This window comes from Entelurus aequoreus, linkage group LG03, assembly GCF_033978785.1.
Source record: "Entelurus aequoreus isolate RoL-2023_Sb linkage group LG03, RoL_Eaeq_v1.1, whole genome shotgun sequence".
Classification (NCBI taxonomy): Eukaryota; Metazoa; Chordata; class Actinopteri; order Syngnathiformes; family Syngnathidae; genus Entelurus; species Entelurus aequoreus.
In genome coordinates this window covers 24,017,492-24,041,971 of record NC_084733.1, presented here as the reverse complement: position 1 = coordinate 24,041,971, position 24,480 = coordinate 24,017,492, and the positions used below count along the sequence as shown (strand labels likewise).

The 24,480-nt window shown below is 39.9% G+C and overlaps 2 protein-coding genes across 4 annotated transcripts in view; one reads left to right on the top strand and one right to left on the bottom strand.

The window, feature by feature from the left end:
- Positions 1 to 17,467, top strand: part of dcdc2b (doublecortin domain containing 2B) — a 27,241-nt gene extending 9,774 nt beyond the window's left edge. The window contains exons 4-14 of one of the 3 annotated variants that reach the window (XM_062041508.1): positions 1,472 to 1,542; positions 1,611 to 1,742; positions 1,832 to 1,966; positions 2,057 to 2,096; positions 6,642 to 6,707; positions 6,772 to 6,943; positions 7,012 to 7,121; positions 16,748 to 16,816; positions 16,897 to 16,977; positions 17,044 to 17,130; positions 17,200 to 17,467. In XM_062041508.1, coding sequence (XP_061897492.1) covers positions 1,472 to 1,542; positions 1,611 to 1,742; positions 1,832 to 1,966; positions 2,057 to 2,096; positions 6,642 to 6,707; positions 6,772 to 6,943; positions 7,012 to 7,121; positions 16,748 to 16,816; positions 16,897 to 16,977; positions 17,044 to 17,130; positions 17,200 to 17,283 — 1,047 coding nt within the window. In that variant the 3' untranslated portion in view covers positions 17,284 to 17,467. Of the gene's footprint in view, positions 1 to 1,471; positions 1,543 to 1,610; positions 1,743 to 1,831; positions 1,967 to 2,056; positions 2,097 to 6,641; positions 6,708 to 6,771; positions 6,944 to 7,011; positions 7,122 to 16,747; positions 16,817 to 16,896; positions 16,978 to 17,043 lie in introns of all 3 variants that reach the window. The other 2 variants (XM_062041507.1, XM_062041506.1) reach the window with 2 other exon arrangements.
- On the bottom strand, positions 15,055 to 24,480 carry tmem234 (transmembrane protein 234). Its single transcript, XM_062041512.1, has 5 exons — positions 24,360 to 24,480; positions 23,959 to 24,110; positions 23,817 to 23,883; positions 19,869 to 19,961; positions 15,055 to 19,701 (listed from the first exon to the last, which is right to left on the bottom strand). Exons 1-5 carry the CDS (start codon positions 24,370 to 24,372, stop codon positions 19,610 to 19,612), a joined length of 417 nt encoding a protein of 138 aa, XP_061897496.1. The 5' UTR covers positions 24,373 to 24,480; the 3' UTR covers positions 15,055 to 19,609.

The following is a 24,480-nucleotide window of genomic DNA, read 5'->3' as shown; positions in this document are numbered from 1 at the left end:
AGTATTGGGACACATTGTATCCCAATACAAACGCTCTGTTTTCATCGCAAAATTCCACAGTATTCTGGACATCTGTGTTGGTGAATCTTTTGCAATTTGTTTAATGAACAATGGAGACTGCAAAAAAGAAAGCTGTAGGTGTGATCGGTGTATTAGCGGCTGGCTGCAGCAACACAACCAGGAGGACTTCGAGTTGGATAGCAAACGCGCTATCCGTCGCTAGCCGCCGACCGCATCGATGATCGGGTGAAGTCCTTCGTCTAGCAGTCAATCGCTGGAACGCAGGTGAGCACAGGTGTTGATGAGCAGATGAGGGCTGGTGTAGGTGGATAGCTAATGTGTTTAGCATAGCTCTGTCGAGGTCCCGTAGCTAAGTTAGCTTCAATGGCGTCGTTAGCAACAGCATTGCTAGGCTTCGTCTGGCGGTACAGCATTAACCGTGTAGTTACAGGTCCAGAGTTTGGTAGTATTGTTGATCTTCTGTCTATCCTTCCAGTCAGGGGTTTATTTCTTTTGTTTCTATCTGCATTTAAGCACGATGATATCACGTTAGCTCCGTAGCTAAAGTGCTTCGCCGATGTATTGTCGTGGAGATAAAAGTCACTGTGAATGTCCATTTCGCGTTCTCGACTCTCATTTTCAAGAGGATATAGTATCCGAGGTGGTTTAAAATACAAATCCGTGATCCACAATAGAAAAAGGAGAAAGTGTGGAATCCAATGAGTCCTTGTACCCAAGTTACGGTCAGAGCGAAAAAAGATACGTCCTGCACTGCACTCTAGTCCTTCACTCTCACGTTCCTCCTCCACAAATCTTTCATCCTCACTCAAATTAATGGGGTAATCGTCGCTTTCTCGGTCCGAATCGCTCTCACTGCTGGTGTAAACAATGGGGAAATGTGAGGAGCCCTTCAACCTGCGACGTCACGCTACTTCCGGTACAGGCAAGGCTTTTTTATCAGCGACCAAAAGTTGCGAACTTTATCGTCAATGTTCTCCACTAAATCCATCCATCCATCCATCCATCCATTTTCTACCGCTAATTCCCTTCGGGGTCGCTGGAGCCTATCTCAGCTAAATCCCTTCAGCAAAAATATGGCAATATCGCGAAATGATCAAGTATGACACATAGAATGGATCTGCTATCCCCGTTTAAATACGAAAATTTCATTTCAGTAGGCCTTTAAATTAAACTAGTCCTATTGGTAACGACCCGCCTGCAGTACCTCTGCGGACCCCTAGGGGGTCATTCACCCCTGCTGAAGAATTCTTATTTAGATGTTAACTTGCCCTCCAGCTTTGCATAAGTAAACGTGTATCGAAGATTTTAGATGCAAGCCGAGATAATCCGATACTTGTTTTTTTTTTGCTGATAGCGGACCAATATCAATATCGGATCAGGACCCCCCCGCTAAATACACAAAACAACTGTACTGGTTGGTGGAAACATATTTGTGGAATGTCCCCTGCAGGGAAAAGTCATCCAGAGGCCCAACGTGTCCGCCAAATGGAGGAAGTTTGTACCAGTGCCGTGTATAATACAGTGAGTAACTGCGACTTCATCTAACATTCACGGATAGTATTCGTAAAAAAGACGATGTAATCTTTCAGCGTTTTCCGCAACGGAGACCCTCTGTGTCCGCCGTTCCGATTCATCATTCCTCGCAGCATGCAGAAGGACCTGGAGCAGATTCTGAGTCTGGTCACTGAGAAGGTTAGCTTACGGACCGGCGCCGTGCGTAGGTCAGTGACCCACAATGTTCCAGAATACAGAAAAAAAAATGAACACAACGGAGGTGAAATTTGATCAGCCCAATCTTCTACTTCTTCAGGTTGTGTTCCGTGGAAGGGGTGACGGTGACCTCAGGCGCGGAGCTGGAGACCGGCCGCTGCTACGTTGCCGTGGGAACAGAGAGGTTCAAGAAGCTTCCGTACGTGGAGCTGCTGGTCTCAAAAGCCACCGAGAGGTATTGTTATGTAAAGGTTATTCCGACTTCCTCCCTCTCACGGCAATGACAAAGATGCATCTTTACATGCCGCGTTTTTCCCCCCTGCAGGTATTACCCAGGGAAGAGACGAACGCTGAGGAGAAATGTGGTAAATAATAAATTTCTTACACCCAGAATATTACAATTTCTACTCCATATTGTCGCTCAGTTGTTTCTGAAATGACCTTAACGAGCAGCATTGCAAACAAACGCTGCCAGGGAGGTGGAGTTACCTCGCTCTGTGGGGTGGGGAGAACTAGGAGCAGTGATGGGCAAGCTACTTGGAAAATGTAGTAAGCTAAGCTACAAATTATTTTTGATTAAATGTAGCCAAGCTACAGGGGTACACTACAAGCTACACGACAAAAGTAGCTTGCTACATTATTAGAACTTGATGTACAAGTTTCCACCAAACAAGAGAAAAAATGCTCAGTTTGATTATTTATCAAAATAAACACTAGCTAGAAACAGGCCTTTTGTTTGTGTACCATGTACAAAATGATGGAAAGAAACAAATTAAATAAATAAAAGGCAGTGAAACAATAATAATGATAAATAAACACCATAATACATACTCTAAGGTAGACTTTTCAGCACAAGAAAAAATACTGTTTTAACAGAAACCACAGTGGCAAGATGACAATAACCTGGCTGAAGGAACAAAATATTTGTCTCACAAAAGAGACAATAAAGGGGGACTGCACTTTTTGGGAATTTTGCCTATCGTTCACAATCATTATGACGATGACATGTCAAAGGATGGATTTTTTAAAAATGCATTCCAACTTGTAAATAAAAGTCAGCTTACAGTGGAGCAAATGGGAGGTCCTCTATTTCGCTCATAAAACCTAATAAATAACCATCCAAAAAGTGTAAAAAAATACTCAATTTACATGCTGTGACCTGAATATTAACCAAGTATTAGTCATATTGTTATTATAAGCGCTAACGCAGACAAACTATTTATATCAGGGGTGTCCAAAGTGCGGCCCGGGGGCCATTTCCGGCCCGCAGGTAATTTTTTAACGGCCCCAAGGCACATTCTAAAAATACGATGAAAAAAAACAAAAAAAAAACATAAAAAGTGGTATAAAAGAGCAAACAGGTGAAATGTAACAAGAAAATGTTGCATTATTTACTCTAATAACACAAAGCTGCCATGCAGGCTGTTTCTTTCTTTAAAAAATAATAATGAATCAAAATCAATGTCATTATGAATTATTGACCTATTCAAGGCTCCATTTACTTCACATTAAATATTCCACTTTGAGATATTTTGGGGGGAAAATGTTGCATATTTTTTGGTTGCCATTTAAAAAACAAAGTTTTTTTAAAGAAGGGCCTAAAACGAACAAACAAAAAACATAAACAACAATAAAACGTATAATTGACGGATATATCTGAAGTTGATCTTGAGACTATTGTGGTAATATAAAAAAAAAAGGTTGGATTTATTTTTTTCAACTTTACTGAGAAGCACCCTTTTGGATCCCAAATAATTTTAGTGGGACTTTTTTTTTTTTTTTAAGTGTCATTGCTCAAAAAAATAATGACATAATGGCATACAACTTAAGTCTTTAAAAGCGTTATATTGACAGATAGACCTAATGTTGATATAAAGATTTAAACCTTGAATAATAACACAAATAATAATACTGAATAATGCATTTGTAATATTTTTTTTGACCAAAACCCTTTGGGGTCCCCGGGATCAAGTCTGAGTGGAGGCCTAAATGTATCTTTTTTATACATATATTGTATTGGTTTTTAAAATAAAAATATATAAAAATGGCCCCCGCTTGCTTTGATTTTTCAGTATGCGGCCCTCAGTGGAAAAAGTTTGGACACCCCTGATTTATATTTATGCTGCTATGTTTACATCATTGAGTGGTGAGCTGTTTCCTCGCTTCCCTGCTCCTTGGAAATTTATTGTAGATCATAAATCATGCATCTCAAGTGGATAGACGAAGGCTGAGGCAAATTTCAACAAGTTGGTACATTTTCACTGTCAATTTAGACCCGCTAGTGGCGAGATTGACATGAAAAGACGCTTGGCTCCACCTCTCTTTTATTTGCGAGGATTATGAGTCATTCTTCATCTAAACAGGAATATAACAAGATTCTATCAGTCGGCATCCTAATGATAGCAGACCTTGTACAGTAAGTGATGTTTTAATGTGTTTGTTGGCTCTCATGAAGTCTGCATTGAGCAGTAATCAGTTATGTTGTTGGGGGGAAAAAAGCATACGTTGTGATGTGTTTTTGAAATTAATGCGCCGCGTATGCTTACAATGTTCAAAATATGTAAATATTTACAATACATATTGTATATACTTACATCATGAATATAAAACCTTAATAGAGGTGTTTAGATGTTTTAGGCAAAATTAAAAAAAAAAAGTGCACTTACTCTATAACAAACTTCATTTTTACAAGAACGGAAATCAATAAAACCGAACATATTTAAAGTAATCATATTTTCCTGACTGTGATCACTAGTGTCCACTACCAAGTTTGGTTGCGCCATCTTGTTGTCTTGTACTGCAGAGAGCGACCAAATTGTTGATAAAACCACAAAAGTCACCTAGACGGTATGGCAGATTTTGTTTTTAAAATGGACCTTATGCAAGGTGCTCGTCCCACTAAGACCGGTAATACCATACCACCTTAGCCACGTTCACCCTTTAGAGCACAGCTGTAACTTCCTGGCACTAAACCTGTAGAAAACAGTTCTTAGGTTTCTCTGTCTTTACATTTTCACACTTTGCACTATTTTGTTACACATTATTAAGCATTTCTTACATATTCCTGATTTAAGAGGTTGTTGTTAACTGTTCAATGTGATTTTACAATTTAGTTTACATTGAGGGTTTTCTACGGCGCCCCTAAAGGGACATGGGGGAAATTTTATTTTTTACAATTTTTATTTCTATTTATTTTATTTTTTTTAGACATGTATCTCATGCGCATGTAAAAAAAAATTAAAAAAATTATACATTTTAATTTTTTTGATAACTTTATAAAAAGTTTCCCGTGCGCACGAGATACATGTAAAAAAAAATTAAATAAATTAAAAAAAAAAATCCCCCCATGTGCCTTTAGGGGCTCCGTAGTTTTCCATGGTTGTGTTGACATTTGTTCCCCTTCTGCCTTGATAGCTGAGACGATTATAATCAGAGGAAGGTTACATTTTAAATAAAAATGTTAACACTTAATATATTTTTTTCCTTATCTTCCATCGGTCATAAGAAATATCAATACTTTTCGACATCGCCCGATAAAAAACAATTATACCGTTATACAGTTTTCAGCCCTATCTCCCAGCCCTACTATGGTGTCTATGGAAGAGGAGAGGGAAGAGCAGGGAAGTCTGATAAAGGCCATTCTTTTATATGTATTTTTTGCTCATAATTTTAAACATAGCAGTTTTGAAGTTATCATGGACCAGGGCGAAAAAACATGCAATTAGGTGATCAAAATAGTACTTTTACATGCCTTTATTCACATGGTCTATGAGGTAAAATGGGCTCCAGTTCTGTAGATGAAGTCAGACCAAGAGTCTGGCGATGGAAAAGGGGGCGTTCCAAGTACAGTTAGTTATCTACCGATTACTCAAAAACAAATTGATATAATGGGAAACGTCTGTTAGATTTCTTTCCAGGAGCAAAAAATACATAAATCGAACTAGTTAGTGAAGTTTCGTTTAGGTCAGGCCTGGGCAATTATTTTGACTCGGGGGCCACATTTAGAGATATCTATTTTTAGGAACACTAATACAAAACCTCACAATAATGTCTGATTGAATGCTAAAAACGTCAGGACAGACCGCCTTAAAAAACGTAATGGAATTTATTTTTTTTCTATGAACGATAAAACACTGAATATTGACAAAATATGAATGTCACACCCCCTTTCGATCGACATATTTTGCAATCAAGTGAAACGCAACAAAAATGCAACAAACAGTGAAATAGAAAATAGAAAATAAACCCACCTACAATCTGATATATCACTAAGCTTTAGAACTTTGTTGTGAAAATCTCCTTGCGTGTCTGTGGAAACACTTCCCACCCAACACTGCTTGGTGTCTCTTCTGAGCTGCTGTGACGTCGATTACCATAGTAACTAATTAGATGACCATAGTAACTAATTAGATGACTTTAGTAACTAATTAGATTACCATAGTAACTGGTATATCATCCAAAAGCGCAGATTCCAAGCATTGAAATCCTATGTATAGTTGAAGACTTACGGTCATTAGAAAACATCACTGCACATCATAATGGCAGCTACACTTTACATCTTAAAGATCAAAAAAAAATTATTTGGGAATGTCCGGCGGGCCAGATTGAAAAGCTTAATGGGCCGCATGTGGCCCCCGGGCCTTAATTTGCCCGGGTCTGGTTTAGGTGGACGCTATGGGTCCTTAAGCATTTTTAAAAATAGCATTGAGACTTGTGGGCCCTGTTTTAGATTGCGATTCAAAGATTGAGTGAAAATACTCCCCAGTAGTGGATGCAAGATGTAAAGAACTCTGCATCTGATTGGATGTTTTGTATGTGCTATTTTCATCTCTGATATCCTTGCAGACACTATGATGTTTTTTTGGGGGGTCGTCTGCTTTCTTCAGTAACTTTATGGAGTTTTGTTTTAGCAAAAGAAGCCAGGAAGTGGTCCAGAAGACCAGTGTAGTGACTCCGCCCTTCTCAACTCCCCTGAGGTAAGGACAATGGTGTCCCTTAAAGTCCAGCACCACGGGACACAAAAGTGTTGTTTCCTCCCAGTCAGATGGGCGGAGGGTGAAGTCGACAGGTGACGAAGCAGCTCCTCAGCAGCAGCAGCAACAACACATTCGAGACGGAGAAGACGACGCCTCCATGTTCTTCACCAAGCCCGCCAGGAGCCGTAAAACAAGAGGTACCCCAAGACCGCCCCTCAGCAATGGAAACAGTTACAGTAGGATGCGCACTCACTCATTTTGCATCTCAGCTTCACGATCGTAACTTTGTGTTTTACATCTAAAGCCCATCGCAGCCTTTTTAAACCGGGAGCACGAAGTAGGAGGGAGGAGGTCAGAGGAGCCGAGGAGGTGCAGGAAGACGAAAATACAGCCACGGAACTTCCTGTTGATCAGGTTTACTACCAACTTTTCCTCTTTACTTCCTGTTTATTACATTACCAACATATTTATATTAGGGCTGTCAAACTGTTAACATATACAGTCGTGGTCAAAAGTTTACATACACTTGTAAAGAACATAATGTCTTGAGTTTCCATTCATTTCTTAATAACTCTTATTTTTTTGTGATAGAGTGATTGGAGCACATACTTGTTTGTCACAAAAAACATTCATGAAGTTTGGTTCCTTTTATGAATTTATTATGGGTCTACTGAAAATGTGACCAAATCTGTTGGGTCAAAAGTATACATACAGCAATGTTAATATTTGTTTACATGTCCCTTGGCAAGTTTCACTGCAATAAGGCGCCTTTGGGAGCCATCCACAAGCTTCTGGTTGAATTTTTCACCTTTCCTCTTGACAAAATTGGTGCAGTTCAGTTAATTTTGTTGGTTTTTTCAGCATTGTCCATATGTTCTCAATGAGGTTTAAGTCAGAACTTTAGGAAGGCCATTTTAAAACCTTAATTCTAGTCTGATTTAGCCACTCCTTTACCATTTTTGACGTGTGTTTGGGGTCGTTGTCCTGTTGGAACACCCAACTGCGCCCAAGACCCAACCTCCGGGCTGATGATTTTAGGTTGTTCTGAAGAATTTGGAGGTAATCCTCATTTTTCATTGTCCCATGTACTCTCTGTAAAGCACCAGTTCCATTGGCAGCAAAACAGGCCCAGAGGATAATACTACCACTGGTTGGATTGGTGTTCCTGGGATCAAAAGCCTCCCCTTTGCTCCTCCAAACATATTGCTGGGTATTGTGGCCAAACAGCTCAATTTTTGTTTCATCTGATATCACATGGACAAAGATAAGACCTTCTGGAGGAAAGTTCTGAGGTCGGATGAAACAAAAATTATAATTTCACCAAGGAAACAAACTTCATAAAGGTTTTTTGTGACCAACAAGTATGTGCTCTAATCACTCTATCACAAAAAAATAAGAGTTGTAGAAATGATTGGAAACTCAAGACAGCCATGACATTATGTCCTTTACAAGTGTATGTAAACATTTGACCACGACTGTAAGTGAAGTTGATAGGGATTATACATGCTAGTTAAACTATGGCTCTCTCCACCTTCATAACAGAGAGGTGTGCATGCTTTAACATATTAGTTTGACAGCCTTAGTTTATACATTATATACTGTGCATATTTTTATAGGTATATATGTAGGTGTTTACACGTGCCATGATTTGATTGTGCAACACTGTATTCCTGCAATTTGACACTGTGGTTTTATTTTTGAGTTGTTCTGTTCATTTATATTATGCAAGGTGGCAGTTATCATTCATACTTTGTGGGAGGAGTGATTTAATTACTGACAGGCTGTGTCCGTTGCGCGTGCTTTTGCAAGTGTGAAGTGGAATTTAGATTTAGTGAAATATTTTAGGTCTTTTTGTTGACAACTATGATTCAAGGTGGCGTTTATCATTATAACTGGTGGGAAGAGTTATTTAATTTAGTGCTATGCTGTGTCCATTGAGCGTGTGCACATGCTCGTGCTTAATGTCTATAGTGTATACCGTATTTTTTGGACTATAAGTCACAGTTTTTTTCATAGTTTGGCTGGGGGTGCGACTTATACTCAGGAGCGACTTATGTGTGAAATTATAAACACATTACCGTAAAATATTAAATAATATTATTTAGCTCATTCACGTAAGAGACTAGACGTATAACATTTCATGGGATTTAGCGATTAGGAGTGACAGATTGTTTGGTAAACGTATAGCATGTTCTATATGTTATAGTTATTTGAGTGACTCTTACCATAATATGTTACGTTAACATACCAGGCACGTTCTCAGTTGGTTATTTATGCATCATATAACGTACACTTATTCAGCCTGTTGTTCACTATTCTTTATTTATTTTAAATTGCCTTTCAAATGTCTATTCTTGGTGTTGGGTTTTATCAAATACATTTCCCCCAAAAATGCGACTTATACTCCAGTGCGACTTATATACGTTTTTTTCCTTCTTTATTATGCATTTTCGGCCAGTGCGACTTATACTCCAGAGCGATTTATACTCCGAAAAATACGGTAGTAGCTTTTGACCATCAGGCATGTGAAATGTTTGTGAAAACAAAGAAATCCGTGTTTTTAAACATTAGTTCTTGCGTCAAAATATCACTTTCACATTTTTAAAATGAAATATCAATAAAAATACGATCTGAACAAAATTTGTTGAACGCTCGCGTCGCTGTTCCTCTTGCCTAATCGCCGCACTGAGTTTGCAGGACAGGGGGGGCGATCAAGAGCACCAAAGGTACTTGTTGTCGTTTGCGTTCACTCTCCGAGCCACAACGTTGACGACTGTCTACTTTGCTGCTAATCATATTTGGATGATTACAATCCGAACACTGTTAGTTCCGAACCAATTGTATTTCTATAGCATTTATTAGTAGCCAGTGAGGGTATATTTTTGACGTAACAGATTGTAAACAGAAGTCACAACACCCAAGGGGGCGTATCTACAGGATAGAGTTTCCAAATCGGAAACGTTTTATGAGTTCTTTGCATTCATGTTACATAATTTTACATTACATTTTAAATGATAATAATGTTAGTAAATTATTTATAAGAAAAACAAACATTTCTTTGGTACACTACATTACATGGGACATGTAAGTGTCAAAAAGACAGCCAAAAGAGGTTGGTAGATGACAATAAATCTAAAGGTTTTAATATAGTGTAGAAATGCACCGAATTGCAGGAAGTGTAGTATTTTCCTTCGGGCTTGCCTTGCAGCACTTAGTGCTCATAGAAATGTTCCTCTTTCTTTTTCAATATTCTTCTTATTTTTTCAAAGGGTGCTGACATCCCTGTACTTTGTGGAATATTTATAGTCTTTTTGTTTATGTCTATGATTTAATGTGGCCTTTACTATTACAATATAACTGGTGGGAGTAGTTATGTAATTAGTAATATGCTGTGTCCATTGAGCAAGTGCACTGTGACTTTTGACTTGTGAATTATTTAGAGGTTTTTTGTTTATTTCTATAATCCAAGGCTGCGGTAATCATGGTGGGAAGAGTTACTTAATCAGTGATATACCATGTTTGTTGTGCTTGTGCACATGCTTGTACATGAGCATGTGACAGTGGGTACAGAAAGTATTTGTCTTTGTGTCATTGCAGCCATTTGCCGAAAGCAAAAAAGTTTGTTTTATTTTTCATTAACCAACATTCACAACCCCATCTTGACAGAAAAAAACAGAAATTTAGAACGTTTTGCAAATGTATTAAAAAAGAAAAACTGGTAATAACACATGGTCATAAGTATTCAGACCCTTTTCTCAATATTGAGTAGAAGCACCCTTTTGAGTTAGTACAGCCATTTCACACCAGGATCACCTTTGCCATTCTTACTTGCAGATCTTCTCCAGTTATGTCAGGTTGGATGGTAAACATTGGTGGACAGCCCTTATCAGGTCTTCCTTAGAGATGCTCAATTGGGTTTAAGTCAGGGCTCTGGCTGGGCCAGTTAAGAATGGTCACAGAGTTGTTCCGAAGCCACTCCTTTGTTATTTTAGCTGTGTGCTTAGGGTCATTGTCTTCTTGTATAGACTTTTATTTATCCCACAATGGGGAAATTACGTTGTTGCAGTGCAGGTTTTTACACACCCTAACAGAAGTAAAGTCTAATGAAAATGACAAAAATACTACATATTGCTCACTAATATGTATTGATAGAAGATAACATACAACAAAAAAGCACTAACATCCGTATTGCACACCACAAAAAAAACGTCACAGTAATCACATAAGTGCGTTGTAAAGTCTTATGGCTGTGGGTAGAAAGGACCTGCGGTAGTGCTCTTTCTTGCACTGTGGATGTAACAGTCTTTGCTTGCTTAGGCGGTCCATCGTAGTCGAAGATGACGTAGCTTCCATTTTGTTGCTCTGGTCGGTGGCTATCGTTGCTGACGACGATGCCACTCCATATGACTATGAAGTCCGATCCTGGAACCACACGTCCTGCCACAGTGGGGACATGTCAGGCCTGGATCAGGGTGCTGGGATGGTTCTGGAACTGCATGGTGGTGTCTTCGCCTCCGCTGATCCCTCCGGTGTTGGTTCCGACACTCCTCCAGATACATGACCCCGTCATGGCATAGCGAGCGCCACAACGATCGATTGGCTGCAGCTGTCTCAAGTTCGTAGGGTTTGATGTTGCACCTCTTCAATATCCCTTTCAGTTGGTCTTTGTACCGCAGCTTTTGTCCTCCGGGCTTTCTGCTGGCTGAAAGGAGCTGACCATAAAGCATCTGACGAGGCAAACGGTGTCCTGGCATCCGGATGGTGTGACCAACCCACCGGAGTTGTCGCTGTGCCAGGGTGGCCTCTATGCTCATGGACTCAGTGCGCTGTAAGATGTCCGTATGAGGAACTCGATCCTGCCATGTGATGCCAAGAATGCGTTGGAGACATCTGATGTTAAATGCATCAAGGCAGCGGATGTGTCTGCGGTATATTGTCCAGGCTTCTGACCCATACAGCAGAGTTGAAACACACACCGCCCTGTAGACAGACACTTTCGTTGAGGTTCGAAGGTGGTTGTTTTCAAACACCCGGGAGCGCAGTCTTCCAAAGGCAGAGGAGGCTGAGTTGATACGAGCCTGGATGTCATCATCGATCTGGCATGTTGGGGTCAGAGTACTGCCGAGGTAGCAAAATTGCTCAACGAGTTTGAGGGGTGTGCCGCTGATGGTAAAGACAGGGGGTGTAGGGGATGGGGACCTCTCCTGGATGAGAACCTCTGTTTTCTGGATGTTGATCACCAGACCTAGTGAGCGGTAGACTGATGACATGGTGTCTAGTGCATGCTGCATGGCATCAGGAGTGTGGGCGAGGAGTGCGCAGTCGTCTGCATATTGCAGCTCCTGGATGTTGGTGCCTGACATCTTCGTCTTTGCCTGTAGGCGCCGGATGTTGAATAGGCTCCCATCCAGGCGAAACTCGATGGAGACACCACTATCCTTTGTGATGGACTGGCGGAATAGGAGTGTGGCTGCTGCCAGGAAGAGATTTCAACGATACACGACAACAAGATCGACAAGACGTCTGCGTAACCAGGGCCTTACGTGGGGCTGAATGCTGGACTGACCACCGGCTGATCAGATCCAAGCTGAGGATGAAAATCCGACCCCCGCACAAGAAACAGCAGCCAAGAAAGCGACTGAACTGCAGGGCCCTGGATTCTCCAGAGTGTACATCTCACTACCGCAGCAAGCTAGCTGCGGGGCTTTCCACCTTGGAGGATTACGGTACCACCTGTGACATGGACAGTGAGTGGGCAAAACTGAGGTCAACATTACATCAAGCTGCCTCTGAAACCATCGGCTTTACTCAGAAGCACCATCAAGACTGGTTTGACAACAGCTCGGTAGAAATACAGGAGCTGCTGGACGCCAAGCGCAAAGCCCATGCTGCCCTGCTCTCCAACCCTCACTCTCCATCACTCCTCCACCATTATAAAACAACCAGAGCTGAGACACAGAAACAACTGCGGTTCATGGAAAATGAGTGGTGGCTCAAAAAAGCCCAGGAGATCCAGGGATATGCAGATGCTAATAATACCTACGCATTCTACGCTGCTGCAAAATCCATCTATGGCCCACAAAAGCGAAGCATCGCTCCAGTAAGATCCGCAGACGGACACGTGTTATTCAAGGATAAACAACAAATTCTTGAGCGTTGGGCTGAGCACTTCGACTCACTGCTCAATAAAATAAACCCCTCTGATCCATCAGTGCTCTATGCACTCCCAGATCTCCCGCCTTCTCCCTTCCTTGATGATCCCCCCATGTTCAGTGAGGTCCTTACTGCAATCAGGAGCCTCAAAAACAACAAGAGCCCTGGCCCTGACGGAATTCCGGCTGAGATACTGAAGAAGGGAGGCTATCTACTGAAGCGGAAGCTGTTTCATTTCATACTAGCCATCTGGCACAGGGAGGCCCTGCCTCAAGAATGGAAAGACAGCAACATTGTCACCATCTACAAGAAGAAAGGAGATAAATCATCTTGTGGAAACAGTCGTGGTATCTCCCTTCTCTCAGTGGCCGGCAAGGTACTTGCGAAAATTATGCCGAAGCCACTCCTTTGTTATTTTAGCTGTGTGCTTAGGGTCATTGTCTTCTTGTATAGACTTTTATTTATCCCACAATGGGGAAATTACGTTGTTGCAGTGCAGGTTTTTACACACCCTAACAGAAGTAAAGTCTAATGAAAATGACAAAAATACTACATATTGCTCACTAATATGTATTGATAGAAGATAACATACAACAAAAAAGCACTAACATCCGTATTGCACACCACAAAAAAAACGTCACAGTAATCACATAAGTGCGTTGTAAAGTCTTATGGCTGTGGGTAGAAAGGACCTGCGGTAGTGCTCTTTCTTGCACTGTGGATGTAACAGTCTAATGCTGAAGGAGCTACTCAGGGCCTCCAGTGTTGGTCCTGAGCACTCTGGAAGATGATTTCTTCCAGGATATCTCTGTACTTGCGTACTTGACCGCATTCATCTTTCCTTCAATTGCAACCAGTCGTCCTGTACCTGCAGCTGAAAACACTCCCATAGCATGATGCTGCCACCACCATGTTTCACTGTTGAGATTGTATTAGGCAGGTTTAGAATTAATACCAAAAAGTTCAATCTTGGTCTCATCAGACCAGAGAATCTTATTTTTCATAGTCTGGGAGTCATTCATTTGTTTTTTGGCAAACTTTATGCAGGCTTTCATATGTCTTGCACTAAGGAGAGGCTCCGTCAGGCCACTCTGCCATAAAGCCCTGACTGGTGGAGGGCTGCAGCTATAGTTGACTTTGTGGAACTTTCTCCCATCTCCCTACTGGATCTCTGGAGCTCAACCACAGTGATCTTTGAATTCTTTACCTCGTTCACCAAGGCTCTTCTCCCACAATTGCTCAGTTTGACTGGACGGCCAGGTTTAGGAAGAGTTGTGGTTGTCCGAAAACTATTCCATTTAAGGATTATGGAGGCCACTGTGCTCTTAGAAACCTTGAGTGCTTCAGATGTTATTTTGTAACCATGGCCAGATCTGTGCCTTGCCACAATTCTGTCTCTGGGCTCCTTGGCCAGTTCCTTCCACCTCATGATTCTCATTTGCTCTGACATGCATTGAGAGCTGTAAGGTCTTATATAGCCAGGTGTGGGCCTCTCCTAATCAAGTCCAGTCAGTTAATTAAACACGGCTGGACTCCAATGAAAGAGCAGAAACATCTCAAGGGGGATCAGAAGAAATGGACAGCATGTTGAAGTTAAATATGAATGTCACAGCAAAGGTTCTGAATACTTATGACCATGTGATATTTCAGTTTTTGTTTTTTAATAGATTTGCAAAAAAGTCTACCTTTCTGTTTTTTAAGTGTTAAGATGGGGTGCTCAGTGTACATTATTGAGAAATAAAAATCAACTTTTTAGATTTTAGCAAATGGCTGCAATGAAACAAAGAGTGAAAAATGTAAAGGGTCTGAATTAGAGATGCGCGGTTTGCGGACACAACCGCGGAGTCCGCGGATAATCCGCGGGTCGGGCGGATGCATGACGAAAAAAATACATTTTAAATAGATTCGGGCGGGTGGCGGTTGAACCAATTCAGAAAAAAAAAAACATAGTTAAATGTTGTTACCCACATACGAAAAACGAGCAGCACTCTTTGAAACAGGTAGTTATTCATCAGGCACTGCTGCAGCTGTCACGCAAAATTTCTTCTCCCCTACAAAAGCCCCCCCCACCCATTTACTTCCAGGGCTGCGTCCAATAAAGTCACAAAGTTGCCGGGGGTCCTTAACCCGCACGACTGTCCTGTTTCGCGCCTGTACAAAAAAAAACAATAATCGATTTCTTCAGATTCCAGCAGCTGTCAAAGACAAAGTATCCTTCCAGCGACGGGCAGTCAAAGCCGAAGTGCTATCGATCGCTGTCAATGACGTAAGAGGAAACATGAACACGGAAGTAAATGGGGGTGGAAGGTTTTTGTAGGGGGAAGAAATTTGGCGCGACACAGCACACCACAACACAACAGGAGAAGAAGAAAAAAATAAAAAGATTGCAACGCCGGCTGCAAACGTGGTACGCGACAAACTAAAAAAGGGAATACTAAAGACCAGGTAAAAAAAATAATAATAGTCAACACTTTCTTAATGGAAATTACAATAATATTATAGTACTGATAAATAATATTATCACGCATTAATATCTCTTAGCCTCTAATGCGTGGCCAAGAGATATTAATGCGTGGCACGCATTGAATGTCTCTGCTGCATTGGATCAGTCTCCTTTCTCCTTTCTAACCTCACTAATGCCTTGCATCGTCTATATTAGATATATAACAACGGGTGGGTGGCGGGCGGTTGTGGTTTTGATAAAATGTTAGTTCGGGTGGATGGCGGGTGGATGACGACTTTTGTGATGCGGTTGCGGATGAAATAATTGCCTATCCGCGCATCTTTAGTCTGTATACTTTCTGTACCCACTGTAGATTATTTGAAGTGTTTTCCACAAGGTGGCGTTTATCTTAAATAAACGTTGGAATGAATTAATTAGTGTAGTGATATGTCGTATCTGTTGAACATGCTCATGCTAGAGAGAGTGTACAGTAGCTTTTGACTTTTTCTGGATTATTTTAAGTTTTTTTGTTTATCTCTATGATTAAAGGTAGTGTGTATCATTATACCTGGTAGAAATAATTATTTAATTAGTTATACGCCGCATCTGTTGCGCATGTGCACATTCACAGAGAAAGTGTCCAGTGGCTTTTGACTTTGTGGAAGTTTCGTTTATGTCTAAGATTCAGGGTGGTAATTATCACTAATGCTTCAGACTTGTGGATTATTTTAAGTCTTTGTTTTTATCTATGATTCAATGGGGAGTTTATCATTTATAACCGGTGGGAAGAGGTATAGTTACATTTATTAATTAGTTAGTGATATCTCATGTCTGTTGCACATTGGATTTTCAGTAGTGCTATGCTGTGCTTGAGGAAGTGCACGGTGGCTTTTGACCTGTAGGTTATTTGGAGGGTTTTTTTTACTTCTATGATGCAAGATGCCAAATATTATTCATAACCGGTGGGAAGATTTATTTATTTTAGTGATATATCGTACCTGTTGTGCATGTGCACATGCTTGTAAGTGTACAGTGGGTTTTTAATTTATGGATTATTTTAAGTCTTTTTTTATGTCTATGATTCAAGGTTGTGTTTATCATTGTAGTACAACCGGTGGGAGGGGTGATTTCATTAGTGCTATGCCATGTCTGTTGCGCATGTGTACATGCTCGTGCTTTAATACGTGCACTGTGGCTTATTGATTTATTAATTATTTTGGTTCTCTTAGTTTTTTTTCTATTTTACATGGTGATGGTAATCATTCATTGGTGGGGGCAGCGATCACAGAAATAACAGTATGTCACATGTATGCATGTGCTTATGCTTGCACAATTACGGCAGGCCTTAGTCCACCTCTCGCATACATTTTCATGTGCAGGTGCGACTAATGAATTGTCCAGTGAGCTATCAGTCAATGTAAAAATAAGTATGTTTATTCTAAAGAGAGTCGCAGAAATAGTGGAGGATGAGGAGCTGAACAACGCAAACGACGTTCTGCACAACACACTAAAAGTAGGTCAGACACAAGCACATGTCTCCTATCCAAGAAGTTCTGAATTGAATGTTGTGCTGCATGTTTTGTCCTCTTACAGGTATTGCCGCCATCCGACCCGGACGAGGCGGAAAAGATTATAACACCAGACACAGAAGAGGAGTTTAACACTGAAAATTTGGTACAGACACACACGTCACATTGTTATCAACGACTAAAGCCTATAACGCTCGTGTCTCCACTGAAGGAGCCTGGGTTCAACAAGATAACTTTGTCCTCGCCCAACTCTCCCAGAGAAATTCAGGCAAACAACCTGGAGCATCAGGAGGATAAGGTATTCAAATGGGGGAAAATGTATTTGTTTTTTAAAATCTACAGTGTGTATTTCACGTCTGTTTTGCAGGAGGGTCCAAAAGATGCTTCATTAGATGCAGTAGCAACAAACTACCACCAGGGAGGCTTAATTAAAGATGTCACATCGTCATAATAAATATTTTTGATTGTGCTTCAATTAAACTGTGCTAATGAGCCAATTAATATCAATATAATATATGGTTGTTTTTTCTTTTTTTAAATTAAAATGTCAATAAAAGGCAAAACAAACACCACAGGAAGTGCATTCCTGTCTTAGAATCTAAAGCTGACAGTATGACTGAACAAGAAATTAAAAGTGTTGCATTTAATGTGTTTCCCGACATTTATTTTCATGTAGATATGGTCAGCCTGCTAGCTGAAACAGACAAATGCCAACAAATATGACGCTCCACCCCGCCTTACACGGATTACGCTGTTTTCTTTTGACATTGAGTAAGAGGAAAAAGTTTCAAAATATGCAAAGTATTCCTTCAAACCAACGCCGCATGTTTACAGCGACCTGTTCAAAGCTGCTCATCAGTATGTACGGTAGTCTCTGAAGGCCTATAAACTGATGGTGGTCACATGGTGGAGTCTCAAGAGTGCGTGAAAGTGCAAAGTTAACAGGCAAATACGTTTCTATAGGAGCTCCATAAATTGTGGGAGTGAACCCTACGTGAACTTGCCTCCCTTCGCCTCTCTGGACATGTCCGTCTCAGTTTGTTTAGTCGCAGAAATATTGTTACACATTGGGAGTCAGTCCATGAATGTTAATGACTTCAATGTACGGACCAGCACTGACCTCTATTTGACCGGGAAAGTTGCCTTTTAAAAAGGAACCTTTTTTTTATTTTAGTTGAAAAGATGATATTTCTTCATTCCATATATTGTTTTTAACTCTGTTTTGTGGGGTTAATTCAAAACTACAGTGAGAAAATATATTTTCCAAAATGATATTCATGGAGCATTTCAGTGCTCTACATCATGTAATAAAACATGAAATAACATTTTAAAATGAATACATTCATAAACTTGAGGTGGGTAGAGTGAGTAGTCAAACATTTTACTCATGTAGTGTCAAACTCATTTTAGATCGGGGGCCACATGGAGAAAAATCTACTCCCAAGTGGGCCGGACTGGTAAAATCACGGCACGATAACTTAAAACTAAAGACAACTTCAGATAGTTTTCTTTGTTTAAAAATAGACCAAGCACATTCTGAAAATGTACAAATCATAATGGTTTTTTTTTGTTTTTTCACACTTACATGTTGCGGTTAATAGTATTCTATCTTTATTTGTCATTATTTATACTTTCTGAATAAATTATGTGATAATGTTCATCAGTCAACTCATTGGTGTTAATTTTCAATCTATCAAGATAAAAAAATAATATCAAAATCAAATTACAGGATGTTATTTATGTAGATTGCTCATTTTCCTCAACTGGTGCACTGAAGTGTTTTTTGTTTTTTTTACATATGTAGCATCATTTACAAAGATACAAATAATTGCTATTGCGACATCTAGTGGACACATTTAGAACAGCTGGTTCTTTCATCCAAAAATTTGGGCAAATTTTTATACTTGGCAAACTCATCCCCCGGGCCGGATAAAACCTGTTTGTGGGCCTGATCCGGCCGTACGTTTGACATCCCTGCTTTAGAGTACCGTATTTTCCGCACTATAAGGCGCACCGGATTATAAGGCGCACCTTCAATGAATGGCTTATTTTAAAACGTTGTTCATATATAAGGCGCACCGCATTACAAGGCGCACCGCATTATAAGGCGCATAGAATAGACGCTACAGTAGAGGCTGGGGTTACGTTATGCATCCTATAGTTGCAAGACCTGTTGTGGCTCAATATTGGTCATTATATAAGGCGCACCGGATTATAAGGCGCACTGTCAGTTTATGAGAAAATTTTAGGTTTTTTAGGTGCGCCTTATAGTGTGAAAAATACGGTAATATGACTCAAGTAAAAGTAAAAAGTAAAAAAAAATTAACTATTGAGTGAAAAAACTAGTCAAGTACTCAGTAACTTGTGAGTAAATTCTGGTTTATTTATGGTAGTAGTTTTTTTTTTTTTAATGGTACTTCCTCTACGACCGTAGTTAATGTGTGTGTGTGTGTGTGCGTGCGTGCGTGCGTGCGTGCGTGCGTGCGTGTGTGTGTGTGAGACCTACTAAAGCTTGTACTACAAAAGGATGTATGTTTTACACTCACTTATGACGTACTTATGTTAGCATATGGGCAGATAAAACTACAACTTAATCACAACAGGTTTTCTATAGTTGGAAATGTAATTCTTGAAATGTGAACATTTTTACTGATATGTTTTTTTTTCGTAGTTTGTAAGTAAACATGGAAGAGTAGTGTGGCCTTGCCAGAAATTAATATTTACATTTTGAGTGGCCAGATCAGCGCTAATAGTGCAGTTAAATTTAAAAGTTGCCATCAGGACGGAGCCTGAGTGCCAGTGTCTTCTATGGAGCTTATGACACACAAAGTAATGCCAAACACGGTGAGGAACAGTCCAGCGACAGCCTCTGAAAAGAGACGTAAGAAGAAAAAATTAGGTTAAAGAAGAAAAAAAAAAAGTTTCGGGTTTAGATTTGCGCTCTACTAAAAGCAATAAAACGAGACGAATGTTGTTTGATCTTTTTTTTTTTTTTGTGGCAATACAAACTAATGCTTCAGGACTGGATGGACTCACGTTTGCCTCCAAAGTCTTCACCCAGTAACTTGCCAGTGAGCAGAGTACACAGTAAGGTCAGAGAGTTGGACACGGGCACAGCAAATGACAAGTCTGCATGAGCGGGACAAAAAAAAAAAACATGATAAAAAAATATTTTGCAATTGTTTAAAAAATAAATGCACGAACAAATCAAATTAATTCATTAATCATGCACTTTTCCTGGTACACATCATTTTTTGGAGCGACGTGACTCGGTTGGTACAGCAGCCGTGCCAGTAATGAAGGTTCCAGGTTTGATCCACACTTCCGCCATCCTAGTCACTGCACTGCCATTGTGTGCAAGACACTTTACCCACTTGCTCCCAGTGCCACCCACACTGCTTTAAATGTAAATTACATAATGGCCTTCACTATGTAAAGCGCTTTAAGTCACTAGAGAAACGCGCAATATAATTCACTTCACTTTTATTTTATTTGAAATGTTTTTCGATCATATTAATTAAGGATGTAATGATAAAATGTATTAATGGTTAGTATTCCATCCATCCATCCATTTCCTACCGCTTGTCCCATTCGGGGTCGCGAGGGTGCTGGAGCCTATCTCAGCTGCATTCGGGCGTAAGGCGGGGTACACCCTGGACAAGTCGCCACCTCATTGCAGGGCCATGGTTAGTATTACCATTTTGAATTAAAAATATCGTAAAACCGTGACTGATAACCGCTCTTTGATAAACTTATGGACCGGCTAGCATTAGCTCACTAGCTAACTTAAATGCTGACATGAATACAAGACACATTAACGTCACATAAACCAGAAGTTAAGCGCACAACACACTTATTACCTTTATCATTAAAAACACTCTAAACTGTTTATACTGCCAATACATTATATTGTGTCTATTTAGTTTTAAATAAAACTTGGTATAAGGATTCCAGTGTGAGTAAAAGTACTTTTTGAGCACATTCAACAATGACAACACCATAATAATATTGATAACCTAAATAATTTGTCACAATAACCGTTATATGAAATGTTCATATTATTAAATCTCTAATATTAATACACCGTATTACAACGTAACTCGTTCTAACATCATAAGAAGTATCAACTGGAACAGAAAAGGGGTATTGTTAATACAAATATAATTTTGCATTAAAAAATGTTATCCATTCGTATGTGACCTATAGCTTGCTTTAAAATCCAAATATCTATTTCAGGGGTGTCAAACTAATTTTAGATCAGGGGCCACATGGAGAAAAATCTACTCCCAAGTGGGCCGGACTGGTAAAATCACGGCACGATAACTTAAAAATAAAGACAACTCAGATTGTGTTTTTTGTTTAAATATAGAACAAGCACATTCTGAAAATGTACAAATAATAATGTTGTTGGTATTTTTTTTACACTTACATGTTGCGGTTAATAGTATTCTATTTTTATTTGTCGTTATTTATACTTTCTGAACAAATTATGTGATAATGTTCATCAGTCAACTTATTGGTGTTAATTTTAAATGTATCAAGATAAAAAATATCAAAATCAAATTACAGGATGTTATTTATGTAGTTTGCTCATTTTCCTAGACTGGTGTACTAACATCATGTGGTTTATTTTTATTTTTCTACATATGTAGCATCTTCTACAAAGATACAAAGAATTACTATTGCGACATCTAGTGGACATATTTAGAACAGCAGTTTTTTTTTATTTAAAATGTTTCGGCTCATTTTTATACTTTGCAAACTCATCCCGCAGGCCGGATAAAACCTGTTTGCGGGCCTGATGCGAACAGCATCTGCTAAATATGTACAAAATTCTGTATAACAATTGACAATTACAGTATATGACTTTTTGAAATAATGTTAACAGATAAACACAAATAAAAAAACATAAAACATAAATAAATAACATTGCCCTGGTCCACTGATCCTATAAACACAAATAATTGTTGTTGTTTTTTTAATATAAAAAAATAACATTGCCTTAGCCCACTGATGCAAATATGCTGTTATATTATAATATTTTTAGACTTAGCACCTCTCCTGCAACACATTTACAGTCACATAAATGTACATTAAATATTACATTTAAAACATATTTAAAGAAAATATATTTCTAAAATAAAAAAATAATTTGTCAATTAAATAAAACTATGACTTATCGAAAAGATTCAGGTTCAAAGAGCACATTTATGTGGAGTTTGCAAGGACAAGTAATAAACAAATGATACAGTAAATTCTTTAGTTTGTGTCAATTGGTTAAAGTTAATATTGAGCAATATGAAGTCTGCCTAGCAAAAAGTGGCATTTAGGCCATGTCTACACTAAGTCGTTTAATCCCTTAAACGGATAATTATTTAGCCAAAGCCCCATTTCAGCCACACTAAACCAGCGTTTAAGGTCCCCCTTCTCAAACAAATTTTTACCCGGGTAAGTGCGCCCTGTATTTCTTGAATCTCCGGCTCTTAGCTTTGTATGGACTCATTGATCGGTTACAAAGTGAGTTGGGAGAGGAAGTGATGCCAGAAAAACCGCGCCCCACACAGGAAGTGACGTCAGAAAGAACGCGCTACAGCCAGCTTCATAATAAAGTGGTTTCGTAACTCGGAGTTAACCACTGGAAATATGGAGGCGAGTCATCCAGACATGCCCGTGTTTCTACTTCTTCTACATGTACAGACGCTCGTGGAAATCACACATGAATACCTTAAGAGAACGCGATTGCAGCTATTTGGGATACAACACTTCTCAGACGGTAAGAGAACTTTCCAATGTCCAGGTAAGCCGTGGATGTGATAAAAAAAGGTAGAGTGTGCTTTGTATTACCTGGCCGTCGAGGGAAGACTACGGAAAACGGTGAATGCTTTTTGGACTGGCAAAGCAGACTGGATCAGTTATTGTCCGCCATGTATGTCGCGGACTCGACGTCAAGGTCCAGAGTATATCAAGTCACCAAAAAGGAATGAACAATGAAGGTGAAGGCAAAAGAGTGAGGAGTGTCCTGACCAGATATCTACCGTATTTTCCGCACTATAAGGCGCACCAGATTATAAGGCGCATAGAATAGACGCTACAGTAGAGGCTGGGGTTACGTTATGCATCCATTAGATGGAGCTGCGCTAAAGTGAATGTCCGCAAAACAAATAGTGATTGTACTGACACTTCTACTTGCTGCTCTCTGTTCAACAACCCACTGTTCGAGTTTGTCCTCCAACTGTAGCCATCTCGCTTTGTTCCCTCGGAAACTCTGTTTAGTCTTCTTTACTTGGCGCAGGTCATCATGTTGCTTCCTCCACTTCCGCACCATTGATTCGTTGATGTTAAATTCTCTCGCTGCTGCTCTATTCCCGTGTTCTACTGCGTGACTGATCGCCTTGAGTTTATCCTCTGCGCCGTAAGCGTGTCTCTTAAGGAGCCATTTTTTGGTCTTTACATAAAGTTTAGGTCTCGCAACTACGGGACTTCATTTTCCCGCGTAGAAGAAGAAGCGCGCTTCTTCTTCTACGGCGGCTGCTTACCGTAGTTGCAAGACCTGTTGTGGCTCAATATTGGTCCATATATAAGGCGCACTGCCAGCTTTTGACAAAATTGGAGGTTTTTAGGTGCACCTTATAGTGCGGAAAATACGGTAGATCCCGAGATTGATTGATGTAAAATGTTCTTTATCACAGTGTTTACGTGTCTAATAAAGATTTGATTAATGTATGATGTGGATATTGTTCAGATAAGTTACATTTAAGAACTTGCATACAAAGCAACACTGGAGGTGACTATGACGTGTGCATTTTCCACGCAGGTGTAGTACGCCTCGTTGCACCGGCGGACAAAAAGGTGGAGGGGGTCTTAGACGGTGGTATTGTTGTGTGTGGACACGGATAAGGTTAGGTGGGATTTACCCTGGATAACTTTATCCGGCTCAGTGTAAACAGGGTCTTAGTTAGCCTTGAATGCTAATGGGAGTCTCACCTGTGGTGGAGAGTGTGTAATAGTAGACCAATGAGCCAGTCTGGTTCAGTACAAACGGGATTAAGTACTAAGGGAGGAGAGGGAATATATTTCAAATCATCACACAACATTCAGTGTGGAATATTTCGTGTTAAGTGTTTACCTTGACGTTAAGGAAGAGGAATTTGACCTCAGCCAGGAACTGAGAGACTTTATTGGACTTGGAGACATGTTCGATACCTTCTGTGCCTCTCTTTAGAAAAGGATTTGTGCAGCCCCACAACACGGACACCAGCATGAGGCTCAACACTTCCACTGCAACACATTTACATTTAGTCACTTAAAAAGTGGAAATAATGTGATTCTATCCATTTTATCAGCTAACTTCCGGTGTGGCCAGTTGACTTCCGTAACACGGATGCTTTTGTTTAATGGTTTTATGAGACGAAATGTTATGTTAACACGCTTATTACTGTTTAACTAAACAATAGCCTCAGCAGTAAATACGTAGAATTGTGCTTATTTTAGCGCTAAATGTAAAAAAAATGTCAGTTGGCGACTTACCCAGCGTCACCATCGTAACAACTCCGAGACGGGCTGCGTTCAAGACAAAGACTGCTACTAAGTGTTTGCGAAACGTATTTCAGAATTCAGAATAGTTTTTCTTGCAATGGTTTGAGAACGG